The sequence below is a fragment of the Cannabis sativa genome, chromosome 2 (genome assembly GCF_029168945.1).
Source record: "Cannabis sativa cultivar Pink pepper isolate KNU-18-1 chromosome 2, ASM2916894v1, whole genome shotgun sequence".
NCBI classification, from domain to species: domain Eukaryota; kingdom Viridiplantae; phylum Streptophyta; class Magnoliopsida; order Rosales; family Cannabaceae; genus Cannabis; species Cannabis sativa.
The window spans coordinates 90,542,090-90,560,676 of NC_083602.1; the positions used below are offsets into that span (position 1 = coordinate 90,542,090).

The 18,587-nt window shown below is 29.4% G+C and overlaps 2 protein-coding genes across 2 annotated transcripts in view; one reads left to right on the forward strand and one right to left on the reverse strand.

The window, feature by feature from the left end:
* The window catches only part of LOC115718623 (wax ester synthase/diacylglycerol acyltransferase 5), a 66,625-nt gene that overhangs the window by 26,262 nt on the left and 21,776 nt on the right, over positions 1–18,587 (forward strand). The gene's annotated exons all lie outside the window — the stretch shown is intronic.
* Positions 1,878–6,449, reverse strand: LOC115720624 (hexokinase-3). The gene is made up of 9 exons (XM_030649787.2): positions 5,858–6,449; positions 4,677–4,827; positions 4,411–4,593; positions 4,128–4,202; positions 3,731–3,886; positions 3,552–3,650; positions 3,347–3,474; positions 2,603–2,684; positions 1,878–2,522 (listed from the first exon to the last, which is right to left on the reverse strand). The coding sequence occupies exons 1-9, from the start codon at positions 6,127–6,129 to the stop codon at positions 2,118–2,120; spliced, it is 1,551 nt and encodes a 516-aa protein (XP_030505647.1). The 5' UTR covers positions 6,130–6,449; the 3' UTR covers positions 1,878–2,117.

Sequence of the window (18,587 nt, forward strand, 5' to 3'; positions counted from 1 at the left end):
GGGGTTTTGCCACCAAAAATAAAGATAAGGGGGTTAAGTGTATAAAAATCAAAACACTAATTTCGCCGCAAATCTGCTCTCTAATTTATAAAAAAAATTTTAAAAACAAAAAATTACAAAAATACGTTCTAATTAGAATTTTTAATATTATTTTACGGTTTTTTAGATTTTAATTACATAGAATAATGTTTATTTTGTGTGTTTTTTTTTATTTTGTTGTTGATTTTTTCTTATTTGTATATTATTTTTTATGTTTTTGTATTTTTATTACTTTCATATAGTTTTCTTATTATTTTTGTGTGTTTTTATAACATACCGTGAAAATGTAAAAATAAAAAAAATTGAATGTAAAGATGTAAAATTTTTACAAAGATTAGTATTTTATGTAATTATCATTTTTTTTTCTTTTTTATTTTATAGATATTATCAAAATTTTAGGGAAAATTACACTACTATTTTTTGTAAATTTTTTACAGTTTTACGCTCATTTTTTTTATATATATTTTTACCATATTCTATAAAAACACACACAAAAAAAAAAAAAGAAGAAGAAAACTATATGAAAGTAATTAAAAAAAAACAACGTAAATAATAATATAAAAATAACAAAAAATTAACAATAAAATAATAAGAGTATAATATAAAAGTATATAAAAAAACCGTATTTGATGTAAATAAAATCTTAAAAACTGTACAATTGTATTTTTTTAATTTTCTTTTTATTATTATAGAGTTTTCTTGAAATAATTCCAAAATTTTATTACATGTGGGTTAAAATTAGTAGCTATCACCTTATAAATTCTACAAATCACTTTCACATGATATGAACCACTCTTTCGTTTTGTATTTTATTTTAGATTAATGATATATGTACACATATATACTAAAAATTGGATTTGATTATAAATCAGATTCACTCTCAATCAAATTGAAGAATCATAATCATAATAAGCTAAGTTGTCTACTATTGAGATTATTAGATTAAAGGAGTACGATTGGGTATATGTCAAAATTTGAGAACACACTTTGATAAATATCAAAGTTTAAGGAACACAATTTAGTACAGCAACAATCGTCACGTTATTAAAATTGAACGGAATTGAAAAGAAAGCGTTGAATCAAACAATCTCAATAGTTTAGAAAAAATTTTAACGATGTAAAAAATTTATGAGAAATAATTTTGTAAATGTCAAAATTTAGAACATAAAATTCTTAATTAGCCTTAATTAAAACACGACTAGGCCAGACCAAGCAAAAATTGGCACAAGCCAGTCCCAACAATTGAATGATACAACACCATTATTACAAATAAAACACAAACAAAGCAACAACTAAATAGAAAACAAGAAAAGAAAAGAGGCAAAATAACACCGAAAGTCCCATGAACACCGACACTACTATCAAGCTGAGAATCCACCTTGACACGCTACAACCAAAACACACCAATAGCCCGAGCCACCTGAGCACCCTAGAAACCAAAAGAACCCGAGAAAACCCACTCCTGAAATTAACAACCATAAAGCCCCAAGACGCCAACCACTTGAGAAACCACGCAATGAATCAAAGGAAGACCTAAAATAAAGGAGAGACCCCCTCGATAAAACGTCACCAAAGTTGACATGGAAGAGGCAAAACATCTCGATCGATCGATGAAACTCCAACCAAAAGAAGAACCCTAGAGACTATGTCTAAAGTTTTACAATAACCATGCCATTTTTACTCTTTAGACAAAGTATAAAATGTGAAAAGATGTAACTAAGCATTCATAAAAACTTAAAAAGACATTTGCCAAACTCACTTTGAAATTGTTTTTCTCATTCATTCTAACACTACATTTGTTCACAAATAAATAAATAAATAAATATGCATATAACACATAACGAAACTAGAAATTAATACCTTTTTGTAAAAATAAAATAATAATAACAAAAAAAAAATTCCACAGCTAACATCAAAGATATGTAAGAAAAAATATATGGACAAACCTTCTTTTTACACAAAGAGATAATATATAATATACTTATATATCTATATCTATATATATAGATTATAGAGAATGATACTTTCTACATTTACAGGGGCTATATGTATATATATTATATGAACAATATATATATTTATAGCAACTGTACTCTATCCACAGGTTGTTGTTGTTGTTGTTGTTGTAGTGATGAATGTGAATTTGTTGCAGCAAGGAGAGCTGCTCCAATGCCTGATCCATCTTCTGTTACTTTGAGAATCACATGTTGGGCAACTTCTTCTCCTAGTATTTCAGACAAGGCTTCATTCAAGTACTCTCTAAACATTGTATAGCTTGTGTATAAACTCCCTTCCACCGCCACCACCGTTCTCTTCATTTTGTTATCGCTTCTCCTTCCACCTGTTAGGCCCCCACTCCCATCTCTACCAATCTTTTTTAAGATGCCCGCGATTCCAGCAGCAGCCAGTCTTGCTGCCCTTCTGGTAATCACGTCGCATACTTTGACTACGAGCTTTCGAACCTTTAATGGGATGTCGGGAATCTGAAATAGGAATGATAATCAGAAAATCAGTGTTATTTTACTTGATATTGTAGGGAAATGGAAAAAGGAGAAAGATTTACCTCTAAGATTTCTCGTAAGATTTTTCCCACTTCTCTCAAATCGGGAGAGTCGTCTTCATGCATTGCAGCCATTAACGGCGTCCTGAAAATACAAGTGGAAAGAATGTAAGTAAGACTGTTACTCGGTTAAACATTTATGAACGCTTTTAGAAACTTCCTAAGGAGAGAGATCTTTCCTTCAATATGTTTGATAGGAAGGACGGAAAGTAGGATGGACGGGGAAAATATGATCGAGGGAGAGTTCAGGAAAGATGGAGAGAAAGTTAATTATTAAAATTACCATAAAGATTTTTGAAGGGTAATTTTACTATTTGATATATTTACTTTGTTTTTTGGAAGGATTAAATTTTCGGGATTCGGAGGGAGAAGGTAGACCCCTCCAACTCTCTTCTCTCGCCTACCAAACAATGGATTTCATCTCTCCTTTCTACCAAACATAGTGTAAAGTCACAAGAGTAATATTTTATATCTATTTGAATCTATATTTATAACATCAAATGTACAAATAGTAGAGCAATAATGATTTAAGAATAGAGACCCCAACTCCATCTCATCACTTAGTTGTCCTTGCAAACTTTACAATAATATCTATAAAAATGACAACACCAAATAAGTTCAACACATTATTTTGTTTTATGTTTTGAGATGGATTAAGGAATAAAGAAACCATTTTTGGACACATCCACTTCTGGGATTTCTAGTTGGTAGTTACTATAATATGAGCAATGAAAAAGGGAAACTCACCTTAAGATGAAGGGCACTGATAATCTGGAAGAAACAGATCCAAAAATATCCGTTTCTTGTGACATTCGAAGAATTACTCTTCTCACAATGTCACCCAAATACATTCCCGATATCAGTTTTTCGAAGCCCTGCAGAGAATTTATCAGCAATATGATATTTCCATAGTAATACTAATTATTAAGTGTCAGCAATATAACATCTTTACCTGATCGTTTGGGTTAGGGCTATCAGCATCTAGATCAATATCGTAAGTTGTTCTTGGTAAATGAGACGACCAAAAATTCCCCCATTCCATGTTTACAACCTAAAAATTAAAGGGGAAGTGAGTAGCGAATGGTACTTGAGTAAAAATCATTTTTCGGAAGAAAAACACGAGAAAAATACCATGGCTCCTGAAGTTGTAAAAAGCCCTTGACATTTTATGATCGCATCTGTTCGTTCCAAATAACAGGCATTTGTACCTGTCCCGATTATCACTGCAGCAACAGTGTCTGCGTCATGATAATGTCCTAGAGCTAAAGTTCCAACGGTATCATTGACCTATTTAAACAAACATAAACATTAACCGATACATAATTAACCGAAGGTTAGGAAAAACAAAACATAGCTAGAAGACATCTTCGAGCACGAACTTAGAACAAGAATAAAAAACCATATATAGAAAGGGCAACTAGTTGAAAATGCTAATAGGAAGAACATGTTAGAAAATCTATGTAGACTTATTTACGACTGCTTCTGCTTTCATTACATAGCGAAAAGATGTTACATCATAGTATCATACCAGTGCCACCACCCTCATATTTAGACCTTGTCTGCTCAATGCCTGCTCTAGACATCCCGCGACCTCCTTTCCAACCTAACAGCATGTTGCAGAATGAACAAAATCAAGAGAGGAAATGGGATTAATCATATGATTTCTTCGGAATCTAAAAACAATACTACAAAGCATCAACAGATTGGTTCCAGAGATTGCTTTCTGATAAGACTACCCCTTTGTGTAAAAGGGTTTGTTGATACTTAAGGCATGGACATGATCAATACAATGCAAAAATACCGAAACTCACCATATCTGGAATAACAAATCCTTTTGTCCATTTAATTAAGATGCCAGAAGAAACTGAAGATTGTTTCACAGGAAAAGAGAAAGTAAATCCAAGATCCCTGTCTCTATCCCGTGAAGTATTAATACCATCTTCTTCACTTTCAACAAATTCAACTAATGACAATGCAATAAAATCGAAGAGATCCTACATTGCAATAAAAACGCGTTAGTACACAACAAAGCAAACATGATAAGCTCGGAAACATCACAAACAACGGTTAAACTCACCTGACTCGTGCTTGTCATTAATTCTGGGGGAATAGGTCGTCGATCCACATCATGACCCAATATAGAGGATCTTGTACCTCCTAACTGAACCCGCAAGACCCTAAAATTAGTACCCCCAAGATCTAGAGCATAATAAGTTCCCTTTTCACTCCTGACCCAAAAATAATTAAGAACAAAACAAAACAAAAATCAACCTCAAATATAAGCTACAACTAATGCAAGTATTATTAAGATGCATAAAATAGGAAGAATCGAGCACGTAATCCTGATTCACTGGCAATAAATGAAAAAATACTAAAACATATCGGCGAATCCTGCCACGTGTTAATACCGAAAAAACAATGCCAAGTATAAAACTCCCTAAGACTTATAGTTTATAGCTTAATCAAAATCTGCAATGTCTGCAAATGGTCATGGGCTTGTGGTGAAAACTAGTACTTAATAAACAATGATCCACAATATCACCAATACAAAATTTACACACACAACTTTAAGAAAAACCCAAACAGATTCCAATTTTCATATAATATAAACAATCATCAACATGAAAAACAATAGAAAAAGATAACCAGAAATAGCAAATGGAATCCAAAACACACTTGCACAAGACTTCTAGCTCACTCAAAAGTCACATGATAAAGGAAAGGAATAAAACATAGAACACCTCAAGATTCTACAAACCATATTTTCAGAGCTTTAAAAAACATATTCCCAAATTAAAATCAATGAAATGCTTAATACATCATAATCCCAAACCGAAACAAAAGAGTGTATTAGTAAATAAATGGATTATAAATTGAAAAGTGAGTAAAACCCCCTTTAAACCAATACCAATGCCAAAAATCTCATAACACAAAAATGGAATGTCTTTAACTTTAGTAAAAAAAAAACACTGTAATATATGCTCATAATGGTCAAAACAACTGTAACTAAAGAAAGAAGAAATGAAAAAAGCTGTGTATACTAAAAACCAAGAAGAAAAAAACGATCCTAACAATGAAAACACAAACAAGGAAAAATCAAATTACATGTTCAAAATGAAAAGATAAATCCTAGTCAATATACAGACACAGACACACTACTGCCACAAAAGACAATCGAACAGAAACCCATTTTCGAAAGAACACATAATGTCGGCTTAAACCGAAAAGAAACGAAGAAAAAAACGAAATTTCGATTACCCATTAGGAAGATTTTCAACGAAAGTGAGCAACATTTTGAGCTTCGAACCACCTTCGGAGGCTAACCCAGCGTGCATCTCAACCGCCATAGCATCAACCACTTGCTTTAATCTTCCAACGGTTGTATCACAGCTCTCTTCTAACTCTCTCAACACACCCAAAACTTTCTTCCACTTTCTCTTACTCTTAACTCTCCGACCCACAACCACCGCCGCCACCGCACACGCCGCCGCAGCAACGGTTAAAGCCAAACCCACCACTACTTTCCCCATCGACTCCTCTCTCAGAAGAAAAAGAAGAAGAAGTCTCCGCCGCCTGCGATTAATCACACCATCAAACGACGCCGTTTCGACCACCCTCCTCGTACTCTCGCCGAACGCCGCCGTTTCACCATACACGACGTCCCCCCTCGTCTTATCCTCTCTCTCTCTCTCTCTTTCTCTCTTTCTTGGTGTATGGTGAGAAAGAGAAAGTGTAGTAAGGAACGACACAGTAGTTGGCCGGCGTTGGATTTTCCGGCAGGTCTTTCTCGCCGTTAAAGTGTTGTCCTTTTTTATTTTTGTGTGGAGAGAGAAAGGTCTTTGGGCATTGGAAAGCGAAATGGTGGGTACTTATATACCACTTGAAATGACCAAAATACCCCTTTCTTTGTTTTTGGGTCCAATTTTTATTTTTAGGGTATTTTTTATAAATTGCAAACTGCTATTACACTCTCTAAGTTAATTTTTAGGCTCAAAATTATATGTTGTATTTTTTTAATTTCATTTATTGTAGTTATAGTGCTATTTATATAAATTTTAATTTTTTTTTGAATATTTTATAATACTAAAAAAACTTCAAATATATTTTCTAGACTGTAAACTATTTGAAGTTTTTCAAAATTTTACAAGAGTAATGTTCTAAGTATAACGACGACTGTTATAAGAAAAAATTTAGAAAAAAAATATTCCGACATGTGTTTTTAGATGCCGAGATTGACTAAAAAGTTACAATAGATACTTCCAAACACACTCTTGATATAATTATGTATATTATAGTAATTTAAGATATTGTGTAAAATTTTAAAAAATTTAGAAGAGAAGTACTATAATTTAACTTTTTTAGTCAACTTCCATGCTCAAAATCACATACTGAAATATCTTTTTTTCACAACGATATTTGTTATAGTAATAATATCATCTTTGTAAATTTTTTTAAAAAAATTCAAATATTTACAGTATTGTAAATACAATTCTTGATATTTTAGTTTACCGTGTGTGATCAAAAAACTTTAAACTTATTTTTGACATTATAAATATTCGATTTTTTTAAAAAAAAATTTACATGAATGATGTTCAAACTATAACAAATACATTCATGATTTTTTTTAAAAAAAAATTATTTCGGTGTTTTCAAGCACATAGATTAATTTAGAAGTTGTAATATGAGATTGAGTGTAACATTTCTCATTTAGAATAATTTAAAAATATAAAAAAATAGGGATTTTTTTATTTCTACACTTTAAAATAATTTTTTTTTTTTTGTATTTTTACGGAATTCTATATAAAAACCCTTTGGTGAAGTGATATTATTTTACTATCATTTTGGGATAACATGTGAGCTTCAATTATTTGTAACAAGAAGAGTTAATGAGGTCGAATTATTTTAAAAAATAAATTTATTTACATTCTTTAAATTTTTGTAGAGGATATTACCGTTTTGATGTATTAGCCTTAAGAAAAAGTTGAGCTTTACTTTTTATGGGAAAGGTGTAGACTTTACAAATGGTATTTATATTTTTATTATTAATAATTCTTTTTTTTTTTTCCTTTTTTCTTTTTGACTCATTGATTAAGACATTCCAATTAGAGGAGTTTCATTTGTGGAATTTTGCAAGAGATAACATATTACTAAAAGTAGAAAGTTTTGTACAAAATTACTATTTAGTTTCTTATTATTAAACATTTGATTTGACTTATCTTCTCACTCATACTTACTTACTTAACATGATTTTATGGGTTTTGCTTGTTGAAACTTTGTATGTGTGTTGAAATTTTTTAACCAACATAACAAGTAAAGTTCATTGTCATAAGACCTAAAAATTGGTACCTTTCTTATGTTTTTGGCTTCTTGAATTGGAATTTTTCTACATATGTCTAAGTTTTGTGTCCAAATCAAAACTACTTTGACTTTTAGTTATATTTTTTAAAAAATTAAACATTATCACAAAGTAGAGTTACATATATTAAAATACATTATGGTGCTTTTGTTTGTGTTGAGATTGTCCAAAATGATTACTTTCCAATGAAAATGTTTTAAAATTATTCAATTTTCATTCTTAATATTAATTATTAAGATAAAGCATACAAATTTTAGACCACTCGGTTACAATAACTGAAACACAATAATATTTATAAATTTATAATTAGTGCACGATATTTGAAAGACTTTGATAAATGAGATTTAGATTAGTGAGTACGATTATTTATATTTACACATGTTTTATATGCATGGGGTGATTAAGTTTATAAAAGAAAAATAAGAGTAATTTGCGACATAAATACTTAAGTTTAACTTGTACTTGCAAATAAATATCAAAATTTAATTTTTAGCGGTAATAATACCTAACTTATATTTCTAAAACTCTGTAGGTACCTCAACGTTAAATATCAAGTCATTATCCATGTGTCATTTTCTTATTGGTACACATAAATTATTTTTAAAAAAAAAATAAAAATTCATGACTTTGACCAACTAGGGATTGCCACGTGGCATTTTATTTAATATTTAACAAACAGGTACCTACAGAATTCTAGAAGTATAACTTAATTATTATTGCCGTCAAAAATCAAACTTAGATATTTATTTGCAATTGAGAGCTAAACTTAGGCATTTATACCGTAAATTACTCAAAAAATAGTAATATAACAAATTGATTATCGCCCCCATCTTTAAAAGAAAACAAAATTATAACTTATTTTTTATGTCAGAAAAGAGAGGGAGCTACGAGTGTTGCTCCCCTCTCTGAGAGTTACGAAAACAACTCCAACCCTAAAATTTGTTTGTCATAACCCTACTCAGATGGGTTACATCTACCTTTACAATAGGGTTCGTCATATTCTATTTGAATAACTAAATAGTATCTTCACATAGAGTCTAAAAAAATTGGTTAATCAATATGAAAATTTGTAGTTCAAAACAAAGACAGAAGGAAAAAGTCTAGAGTGGGGGCAAATTGTGAAAATGATAGTAAATTAAAACTAATTAAATAGAAATTTCTTTTTACATATTTAATATCTATAAAAATACATATAATTTTATTTTTCTTAGGGCTAAAACCCCCATAATTTACAAGTGCCAAGCTATTTGCAACACAAAATTGAACCCAAAAATAAAATAAAGGGATGGGTGTTGTTTTCATGAAATTGAGAGGTGTAAATGGCATGAGAATAAGGCTATGATTACTAGATAGTTTTACATGTACACATTAACTTTATGTGTTATGTTGTTTTCATCTAAATTTGATGTGTAGTTATAGTCATAACAGCTACTCTCATTATCATATTCAAATTGTCCTTCACAAAATATTAAATGTGAACCAAACCTAACCAAACCCTTTCAAACCTTAATAATTATAATGAGCTTATTTTCATTAATTAATTAAATAAATTTCAAAAGGGTTCCTAAATAACAACCAAACCTTTAGGGTTGTGTGCTTTTTTTTTTCCCAATTTTTTAAGCTAAAATTTTAATAAGAAAGAAATATATAGGAGGAAATTATGATAAAATAAAATTGAGGGCTAAAATATTTAATATATAAATAAAAATAAAATAAAAACAATTTTCCATGGACTTGAGGGTATTTTAGGAAACACATAAAATAAAAACAATTTCCTAGAAACCAAAATACAAGTTGGCTTGGCTGACCTGAATATTTCCAATCAAAACTTGTGAGGACCAACTTGCCAATTTTTAAATTGGACAAGGGTAAAATTGGAATAAAAAATGAGGGTAGGTTGGATGGAGCTTAGTGCAGCTATTATTTTAATTTTTTATTTTTTTTGCAAATAAATAAAATAAAATGTCCAATTTTTTTTAGTGAAGGCTGTAATAAATGGTGCTATATTTTCCATTTTATTCTACAAATTAATTTCATTTGATAAATGATTCCTTTAACTATATTTAATTAATTATGATGTCATTTAATGTTGCTTATCAAATTGTGGATATAAACTAAATCAACACCTAAGTTAATAATTTTATATGAATGTTACATATCAACTATTTAAATTTTAATTATTGGTACTAAAGCTTATAGACTATTTAATATAATAAATATGTTTGTGACAAAGAAAAAAATAAATAATAATAATGTAGTACGATTTCATCTTTAATTTGATCATTCTAAATGATTTAATTGTAAATAGTGCATTAGTAATTAATTATATGTAGTTAATCACATTATAATTAAAATTAAAACTTATAATATAGTTACAATAGAACCTTTATTTAAGAATACTCTATTCAAGAATAACCTCTAATTTGTTATAAAAAAATCAAGTCCTAATTTGGGCCAGTTATAAATAAGAATAACCTCTAAATTGTAATTAGTTATACATTTTCTAAGTCATGTATTAACAAAGTATACCTCTATATAAAAATAATTACATCTTAATAAAATATATACATATATTTTGTAAATTTATTTAGGTAAAATTAATAATTTTATTTCAAATTATAATACATGTATGAATATTATATTTACTCTAAAATAATTTTATTATGATATATTATTAATGATTATTTCTTGTTATTATAATTACATTGATATTTTTTGGTATTTTAATTTTTTTTCTAGTGTAACTCTATTTAGTTTTTTTTTTTTTTTTTTTTGAGAGAAAGGGAGCCCGCTAAAAGGAGAGAAAGTCCATTAAGTCGCAGGGGTCATCGCCTATCCAAACAACAACTTCATCTAACCCTGTAGCCCAGTGTGCCAATTTGTCAGCCAAGGAATTTGCATTACGCATGATGTGGGCTATTCGAGCTGCCGGGAAGAGAGACAAAGTTTCTTTGATTTGCGAAATGAGATCACCGAAAACTGAGAGATCTTCCTTGTGATGGTGAAGGGCATCAGTGATGGATTTGCAATCCGTTTCAATGACCTGAACTAAAAAGTGTTCGTGGATGCACCAGCCGAGTGAGAGGAGAGCCTTTGCTTCAAGGGTGGCAACCGGGCCCCCGCCGTAGTAGGGCTGAGCGAGAGCGGCCACAACCAAACCTTCACTGTTTCTGATAACTCCACCAAAGCCCACTTTTCCACCATTCTTAGGAACTGATGCATCAACATTGAGCTTGAGGAGACCATGGGCAGGGGGAATCCAAGTTGAAGGGGCAGGAACTGAACGAGTGGGACCGATGAAGCTTGGAACTGATGAGGACGCATTGTAATCTGCCAAGAAGCTCTGAGCCAGACTAGTGATAGCATGGGTTTGGTCACAAGGGAGACCTTTGAGGGCTTTGTTCCTGTTAAACCAAATAAACCAAGCAATACACAAAAAAAGTTCTACTGTATTTAGTTAAACTCTATTTAGTTATAACCTTATAATTTACTTGATCCCAATTGTATTCTTGTATAGAGGTTCTACTGTATTAACAATGTAAATATATAAAATATATAATATAGTTATAGATAATTTTTTAAGTATTTCTCCAAAAAAAAAACAAAGAGTATAAATTAGGATGTCGAATTAGGATTGTACCATTTTTTTTATACAAATATTATGGATAAATAGGATTTTTTTTTCTTCTTAATTAGATTTTTCTTGTAAAAAATTTCTTGCATTTTATTTTTTTTTTTTTGAGATAATTTATTGATGTGCACAAATTATGCATGTAATTACGAGTTTATTTAACCAACTTAAGTTAGTTATAACTAAATATAATAATTTTAAATATTTAAGCATTAATTCTAAATTACGGATACACAATCCTATATTTTATAGTGGAATAGTCGTAGATTAGTCTTACATAAGGGAACTAAGTTATATTTAAGTTTAATTTTTTACGGTAATATTAGTTAAGTTATATTTTTATAGAATTTTTGTAGGTAGTTGGCCGTTAAGTGTAAGTCATTATTCACATTTTAATTTCTTATTGGTATATTTAAATGAATTTTTAAATAAAAGATAAAAGTTTAATAACATTCACCAATCAAGGACTGCTATGTAGCTATTGACTTAACACTTAACGGTTAGGTACCAACATAAGTTCTAAAAATATAACTTAGGTATTATTAAGATCGTTTTTTTTTTTAAATATATTATTACGATAAAAAATTAAATTTAAGTATTTATATGTAGTTGATAGTTAAATTTGAATATTTATGGTGCAAATTAATCTTATTTTTTTTTTTTTAAAAAAAAGAATAATTTGTTGCATAAATACTTAATTTTAACTCCCGATTGTAGATAAATACCTAATTTTAAATTTTGACGACAATAATACCTAAATTATATTTCTCGAACTTCTGTAAGTACTTGACCAAATAAATGATCACGTGACAGTCCGTAATAGATTCAAGTCATTAAATTTTTATTTTTAATCTAAATATACCAATAAAAAAATGATACGTGAATAATTAATTTACACTTATCAACTAAGTACTAATAGAAGTTACGGATATAACTTAGGTATTATTACTTTCAAAAATTAAATTTAAATATTTATCTGTAACTGAGAGTTAAACTTAAATAATTACGCTGCAAATTACTCAAAAAAGAACGATTTTGGTACATTTGGAGAGAGTAAAATTTTTTGCGGCTAAACTATCTCAACTATCATTGCACTAGCACTTAACCCCCCAAGCTCAAATTTTGGTGGTAAAATCTTTCAAACTACTAAACTGTTAGCAAAATAAATTTTAAAATGAATTTTGAAATAATAAAATCAAGTGTACTAATATAAACATATCACAGAGTCTACGCATAAACAGTCCATATCAACAGTTAACTGGATGATATCTTAAATTTGCTAATATTTCAGTAGTTTAAAAGATTTTACCACCAAAATTTAAATTTAAAAAATTAAATAAAAGTGAAACAATAATTAAGAAAATTTAACTGTAAAAAAACTCGATTGTGGAGCATGTGTATCATGTGGTGGTAAATAGTAAATAGTAAAAAGTAAGGGAAGCGGCGAGCGTAGCTGCATTGCATATCTTCGGCCGCCGTACAATGACAGCTGTCTCCTGCTAATACCCAGCTCATATCACACCATTTTCCCCTTCTCATTTTTATTTATAATTTATTTATTTATTTATTTATTTATTTATTGCCTTTGCTCCTTCTTTTGTCTCATTATTCACACTCCATCCTTCTATTTTTATTTATTTATTATTATTATTGTTTGTTTGACATTGATTCAAATTTTGATATTATTATGTCTTTTTGGCTAACTTTTGTGTTTAATGTTGTTGGATTAGGGTAGATACAAGTGTCTTTGTTGTAACACAACATCATATGACACTTGTACAATTCTCATCTTTTTCTCTATGTATGTTTTTTGACTCCTATTTCCCATACCATAGTCTCTATAATATATATAAATAAATTAAAAGAATTAATTTGGGTAATTACAAAATAAATAAAATGCCAACAATCAACTACTTTTGGATGTGAATTCTAAAAATAATACTGAAGACTCAATTAAGGTTGGCTGAGGTTTAAAACTCCTATAACTGATATAAAGTTTTCAGAATCGTGAAAAAAAAAATAGAAAAAAAATATGGGAAAAATTTTTACACCAAATGATCCCATTCTTATGGGCAAGCATTAGCAAAAGAGATAATTGAAAACAATAGGCTAATCATGCCGTTTACACATTTGAACGATTATAACAAAAGATAAAATTAACCTCCAACAAAGATAGACAACTCAAAAAGGTAAAATGTGTGAGTAAAAATTTTCGGATAACAAATATAAATTTAGATTACAATCTCTCTTGCTAAAATTAATCTTGACATTAAATTTTTATACATTTCTTATGAGCAAAAATGCGTTAGAATCTTGAAAATAAATAGTGTCGCGCTTAAAATTGATGGGCCTAAAATAAATTTTGTTTTATTTGCTTAGGTAAAAGTCATAGGTAAGTGGGCTTGGGCCTAATTCATAAAATTTAACAAACAAATTTTTTCTCGGGATAAGTTGATAAGTGCCCGTTTTAATAACACATTAACTAAAAATACCTGCAAAATAAATTTAGTTAAAATATACCTTCTTTTATAATTGAATTACCCAATATACCCTCACATATCTATCAAATTCTTCAATGCAGCCACTTGAATTCCACCCTAGCAACTAAACGCACGCAATCTGCAGTCTGCCATAGCCATCGTCGATCAGCCTCCTCTGGCATCTTCAGTGTAACGCCCCGATTTCCCGAGACGTCACACTAGCCAGTCCGTTTAAAACCATTTAAGATAAAGACAATAAAAGACTTCTTTAATAAAAATAACTAAGCATGAGATCTCATTATTTTTAAAACAAAACATTTATTTATTCATAACTTTAAAATATAAAGCCTTACAAAAACTATTTGAATCATAATCTTAAATGAAATATTTTTAAACCAAAACATCGTGACAATCCCCTAACATGTAATCCACGCCTCGAGCTCGCCACCCTCACTGTATAGTTTTGCCTTTACCTGCACACAGAGTACCCGTGAGCTAACGCCCAGTAAGAAGAGCTATGTAGGACATAACCCCCCTAACCAGATAACATAGTCATAAGTATAACAATATCACAACAACAAATCAATTCATACCATACTTGCATACATATAACAACATGTCATATCACACATTATTCTCACATACAATACAACATCATATCACAGTGTAATTATAAAGCATGCTATACTCACACATATAACACATAGTATCTTATCGCACATTGTCCTCACATACGATAATCTACTCCCACTCATGTTGATCAGACATGAAGTGTAACTTACCCTGCCTTGTGTTATTCTCACACTCGGCATCCAATAGGGCAATCCCTTATCACAAGCTGTACTCACCCATGATAGGATAACCTACAAGTACACCCATACAAGCAGCCAAAAATATATCCTGCAGTGCTATGCTCACACCAGCAGCAGAAAACCTATCCTATAAGTGCTATCCTCACACAAACAGTCAAAAGCCTTATCACTATCACACACTAATAACATTAGCATAAAACAACAATCTACCATAGAATAAAACATGTAAATACAAACCCATAATACAGTTGTATGTTTCAACATACACCCTGTGCACAGATGTCCACTCTTCTTACCTCAGTTATTAAGAACACCTTCTTGCTACTCCAAGAACCTCAATGAATTTTCTTGTTGAGGACAAGATCCTCAAATCCCACTGCTTAAGACTTGTTATCTCGTCACTACTACCTATAACAACACATGGTTCAAGGCCCTAACATTAAAATTCGTACTCTTACAGTACAGCAGAAAGATCACTATTTTTGACCAACAAATATAATAATTCAGTGAAAGTTGTCTTCATAAAAATTATAGGAAATTTTATTATCTTTCCAATGATATAAAGATCATTAAAAATGGCTTAAAACTGAGGGAGTTATGATTGTTTTACTGAAACTATTTCTGAGAAAGAATATGGAGTAACGAATTACACAACTTAGCAAAAATATAAACTTTTGACATTGAATGGTTCAGAACTAGAAGATAACATCTTCACCAAAGTTTTAGGAAATTAAATTCCCTTTCCAATGATACCAAAATCTTTGAAATTGGAATTATATTCAAGGAGATATTACAATTTTACCAAAACAGTTTTGCAAGAACAAGATTCAAGAAACGAATCACATGATATTGAATAAAACTAACTTTTTGACATAGTATAACTTCGAATTAACAAAAAGTTTCTTCATAAAACTTATGGGAAATCGAATAAGCTTTCCAATGATATAAAAATCTTTAAAAACGGATCAATATCAAGAGAGATATCGTCACTTTACTGAAACTTGTTTTTCTGAAAACGAAAAAATATAATAGATCCGAACCCTAGATAACATTTAGCATTATTGAGCAAGAAAATATTTCATACCTCTTCACATATTTCTATTCGATGTCTCAAGCCCGCAAGCCTTGATTATAAATCCAAAACTTTAAGAATGAAGGTAGAAAATAAGAAGAATTACGGAAGGTTTGAGAGGAGCAAACATGAAGAAGAATGAGGCTTTGACTAATTGGTTTGGAGAGGAAAAATAAAACTATGATAGTTTAGGGTTTGATAAAAAGATTATGAGATATCGTATTCTGATAGGTTTAGGTTAACTAAAAATAATAATATATAATAAAATGCTAAAATATTATTAAATCAACAAATATCTAAATTTTTAAATTTTAAAAGTAAGCCATTTATTTCGTAACTTTAGGCTCCGTTTTCACCTAGAAAAATTCCGAATTATGATATAACTATTTCTACAAAATTTATAGATCTTTTAATTATCTTTCCAACGCCACTGGAATCACCTTAATCGGAGCTCTAAAACTCTAGATATGATCATTTTAGTAAAACAGTTTTTAATCCTGCGAATTTATCAAAACCTACGAATTTTTGTGACATTAATTCCATTATAATGTTATTTAATGCACTTCATACAATAGATTAAACCCACTAAATAATCTATAAAACTCTAATAGACTTTCATATTGGGCTTTAATTGAGTAATTATCCTAATTCGTAAAAACACCACAATTTTACCTTGACACTTACTATAATTTCAACTATGTTTAGAAATCTATCAATACTATTCTAAGCAATAGTCTCTATTCACTATTAGTAGAAATAAATGAATATTTATTCTCACACAAATTGTATAACAAATAAAATTTAAAATATATGTATATTTTTACCGGGTATTACATTCAGCGTCCCTCAGCCTCCACCACCACCGTAAAAAACACTACACCTTTGCAACCGCAACCGCTAAAGCCAACGTCCTTAGCTATTTGAAGGTATGTAACTTTCTCTTTCCATTCTGAATTAGTATTAGTTTTTTTTTTTTTTTTCTAGATGTTGTTTCAACCTCTTTCAATCTTCTATTATATTCTTGTTTGTAAGACCTATGTTCATATGTATAAGTTTGTGGGTATTCGGTTTGATCATTTTATGAATATATAATGTTTTTTAAGTGTTTGTTGAAATAACTAATAGAAATTATAAAATGGTGTAAGAAATCTGGGCTCGTTCATCATTATGAGATGACTTCTTTTATTTATCATTGCATTCATAAAAGTTTTAATTAAGTACTCTTCTATATATATCCACCAATTTTGGTGGTCATACATACACTTGTGATCATTGTAGTTACTCTTGTTTAGTGAAAATGGTTCCATTCATCTTTAAATTATTTTTTCTAAAATAGTTTATCTTTCTTTTTCTCTCAAAAACATTTAATCACACCAAAAAATCCAACAGCCTGTTTATTAGAGGGGGATAGAGTATCGTGTAATGACAAGGATAAGATTGGTATAGTGTTTGAAAAAAAAGGTAGAAATAAAAGATTTTAAAAAATAGGGTAAAAATGAGAGTTAGTAATATAAAATGGGTATACAGTTTAATTTCCCCTTTTTTCTCTCTACAAATTACATAAGATTTTTGACCCGGAATTTGAGTGGGTCATAAACACTGACTTAACTCATCTTAATCTAGAATCCGGTTGAAGATTGAGTTTTTTTTTCATGTTGATGTCTAAGTTGAATGCTAACAATAATGGAGATTGATTTCATTTCCAAATGAGAGATGTTGTATGTATTTATAGAATAAGAGAAATATGCTTAAGAGTATCAGTAATGTCTAACATCATTTAAGGTATTATATTGCTATTGGTATAATTAAATATTTAAGTCTTACATAATTTAATGTAATATTTTTTATGAAATATTACTAATTATTCTTTAGGCATCAAATCGCAGTAATGTTGAGCACCACTAAAACCTAATAGTAATGCTGGTAGAAAAATAAGTAAAAGAAGGGGTTAGAAGAGCTTACTCTCATTTGTCCATATGTCATTCTTATCATTTTTATTTCTTATTCAATGAAAATTGACATATTTTTCTTTTTTTGAGTTGAGTTTTCCTAGCTCATTTTTAATGAAATGTGTTCTTGAAGTATTTTCAACATCAATCTTCCTCTAATATTTACTATAACTATATACATGCATTAATTATATAAAATGTAATTTGATGAAGATAAATGAATATTTAATTTATATGTTGGTAAAATATGTAAAATGAAAAAATTTCCCAGTCAAGGGAAGGAGATGCCCAATGCCATTATTTCAACACTAGAAGGGAAAACAAAATAATTGACTTAATTCTCCTAAAAAGTAAGTTTACTTTATAATAATTGAAAAAAATCTATTAATTAATTCATATAATTATATAAATAATTTGTGTGGTGAAATATTTGAGAAAAAAATGTACAAGTAATAGTGTTTTACTAGTTATGACAATGAAGTGATAAGTTAGCCATAGGCCAAGGTACTAATCTAAGAAAAGTCTATACAACTATAATTTAATTTCACATATATATTTATATTAAAGTTTGAAATTGTTGGTAATACAATTAAATATGAAATTTGATTTATATTTATATTAATTGAATAATAGATTGATGTGTGAATCTGATTAAAATTGTATTTTAGTCTTAATTTTTAACACGATT

Excerpts from the sequence above, each read along its gene's own strand:
- LOC115720624 (XM_030649787.2), bottom strand. The coding sequence starts at position 6,129 with ATGGGGAAAGTAGTGGTGGGTTTGGCTTTAACCGTTGCTGCGGCGGCG. Across the intron at positions 4,594-4,676 it reads TAATGACAAGCACGAGTCAG|GATCTCTTCGATTTTATTGC; the intron begins GTGAGTTTAACC and ends ATTGCAATGTAG. Across the intron at positions 3,651-3,730 it reads TTACAACTTCAGGAGCCATG|GTTGTAAACATGGAATGGGG; the intron begins GTATTTTTCTCG and ends TTTAATTTTTAG.